Raw genomic sequence first — 2,609 nt, forward strand, 5'->3', positions numbered from 1 at the left:
TTATGCAATTTAAAGTTTAATTGTATTAATTATTTAATCATTCATCTTGGTATTTATCATGATATAAATCAAATAAAGGAATTTGTCTGTAAAACAACTAATTGTCTTCGCAGTTTTAGTACATTAAATTCTTTTAAAAAGCATTTAAAAACCCACATTTTAACTCCTAATCATAATTATCAAAATTATGACACCTGTAACTCTCATATTTCAATTTCTAATGTTATTGGTCACAATATTGATGATTGTAATTTAAGTACTAATCAATTAATTATACCATTAGATGCACCCATTATACAAGATTCAGATAATAATACTATATCTAATATTCCACTTTTAGAAACCTCGAAAGATACACCAAAGTTATTGAAACAAGAGTTACAAAAAAACGCTTTGTACCTAACTAGTAAATGGTATAGCAATGTTTCAATTCCAAGAAATATAGTGCAAACATTAATTAATGATGTACAGAATTTTAATGATTCAATATTCTCTATAATAAAACAGAAAATTGATAGTGAGCTCTCCAAATTAAATATTTCTTCTAAAACTACCTTAGAGTTTACAAATATATTTGATGTGCTTTCTAATTCGTTTGATGAGGTTAAAACAGAATATTTCCGCTTACAATTATTAGAAAATATAGGTGTCTTCATAAGACCTTATCAGATTATAATTGGACAGAGGTTAAATGATAGACTTACTAGTGGTAGAGTAATTTTAGAACCAAAAGAAGTTAAAATGACTATGATATCCTTGAGATTAGTTTTGAAAAAACAATTTGAACATTCTAATTTTTTTAATGTCATAATTGGATATCTAAAACAAGTACAGGAAAACAATAATCCATGTATAGTTAAAAGTTTTGTTCAATCTTCCCTATGGAAAGTTAAGCTAAATAACCAAAATAAAATTATTCTACCATAATTTCTTTATTACGATGATTTTGAAGTAAATAACCCACTAGGGTCTCATGCTGGAACTCAAAAACTTGGGGCTGTATACATTTCTCTTGCTTGTTTACCACCTGAACTATCATCATCACTAAATTATATTTATTTAGTCGCGCTTTTCAAAACTGATGATAAAAATTGTTTCGGGAATCATGCTATATTTAAAGATCTTATTGCAGAGCTAAATTTCTTAGAGTCAACTGGGATTGAAGTGGTTGTCAATAACAAAACCTATAATATTTTATTTAAATTAGGATTAATTCTGGGTGATAACCTAGGATTGCACTCTATTCTGGGATTTGTTGAGAGTTTTGTTGCAAATTATCATTGTCGATTCTGTAAAACTCATAAAAAAGAATGCCATCAACAATGTATACAAAATGATAACAATTTAAGAGACTCTGTTAATTATACAGCTGATGTTATGCATAATGATGTGTCCGTTACTGGTATTAAAGAACTATGTATCTGGAATGATGTGGGATCTTTTAATGTAACTACTAACTATAGTGTGGATATAATGCATGATATGGCAGAAGGGGTATGCAAATATGACATAGGTCTTATACTAAAAGAAATGATTTATAATCTCAAGTATTTTTCTCTTGATACATTAAATAACAGAATAGAGTCCTTTAATTATGGACCATTAGACATTAGAAGTAGGCCAACACTAATAACAGATACAAGTTTGAAACGAGAAGGGTGTCTCAAAATGTCAGCCTCTGAAATGTTATGTCTTACAAAATACCTCGGGTTGATAATAGGAGATTTGGTGCCAGAAGAATCTGAACTTTGGAATTTATATATTCTATTAAAACAAATCCTTGACATTATTTTTTGCAAATGGATACATAAGCAGGATGTAATTTTATTGCAATCAATTATTTCTGAACACCATGAATTATATAAAAAATTATTCCAAAATACTTTGAAACCTAAACACCACCATATGGTACATTATCCTTTAATTATGAAAAACTCTGGGCCTCTATCTCTTTTTTGGTCAATGCGCTTTGAAGCTAAACATAAAGAATTAAAAGAAACGGCACATTCAATTACATCACGAAAAAATATTACATTAACATTAGCAATTAAACAACAACTACAATTTGCATATAGACTTTTATTACCTGATCAAAGTATATATACAATCAAAGCAGATATAGGACCAGTTCAAACAATAACACTAGATACAGTTGAATTATATACATCAAATACTTCATTTCATTCAGCAAAGTTTAATTTTTATAATAATAATATTGTTTTTATTTCATGGATTAATGAAAAAGGTATTAAATATAGTTGTAATAATAATATGACTGTTGTGTTGAATTTATGCGAAGAAAATAATTATATGTTGCCATGTTTTGGTCTAATTAAATCTATTTTTATGACTGATTCAAATGTACCATTTTTAATATGTAAAAAATTTAAGACATTGTATTTTGACAAACATTATCAAGCATATAATGCAACCATCACATCAAATTTTGTGTGTATTGCACTTAATGATTTAGAAAATATGAACCCTACTCATCATAATATTATATCTAATGGGTTAACATTTATTACATTGAAATTATAAAAATGATGTGTATTATAATCCTATATTTCTGTTTTAATTATTATTATTATTATGAATCGTGTATGTGT

The 2,609-nt window shown here is 27.0% G+C and overlaps 1 protein-coding gene across 1 annotated transcript; it reads left to right on the forward strand.

The window, feature by feature from the left end:
* Positions 1 to 952: 952 nt before the first annotated feature.
* Positions 953 to 2,252, forward strand: LOC111039709 (the record flags this gene model as incomplete). Its single annotated transcript, XM_022323303.1, has 2 exons — positions 953 to 2,192; positions 2,246 to 2,252. Coding segments are annotated over 2 exons (1,247 nt in total), but the record flags the coding sequence as incomplete, so codon positions are not given.
* Positions 2,253 to 2,609: the final 357 nt, after the last annotated feature.

This window comes from Myzus persicae, unplaced genomic scaffold (genome assembly GCF_001856785.1).
Source record: "Myzus persicae strain clone G006 unplaced genomic scaffold, MPER_G0061.0, whole genome shotgun sequence".
Taxonomy (NCBI): Eukaryota; Metazoa; Arthropoda; class Insecta; order Hemiptera; family Aphididae; genus Myzus; species Myzus persicae.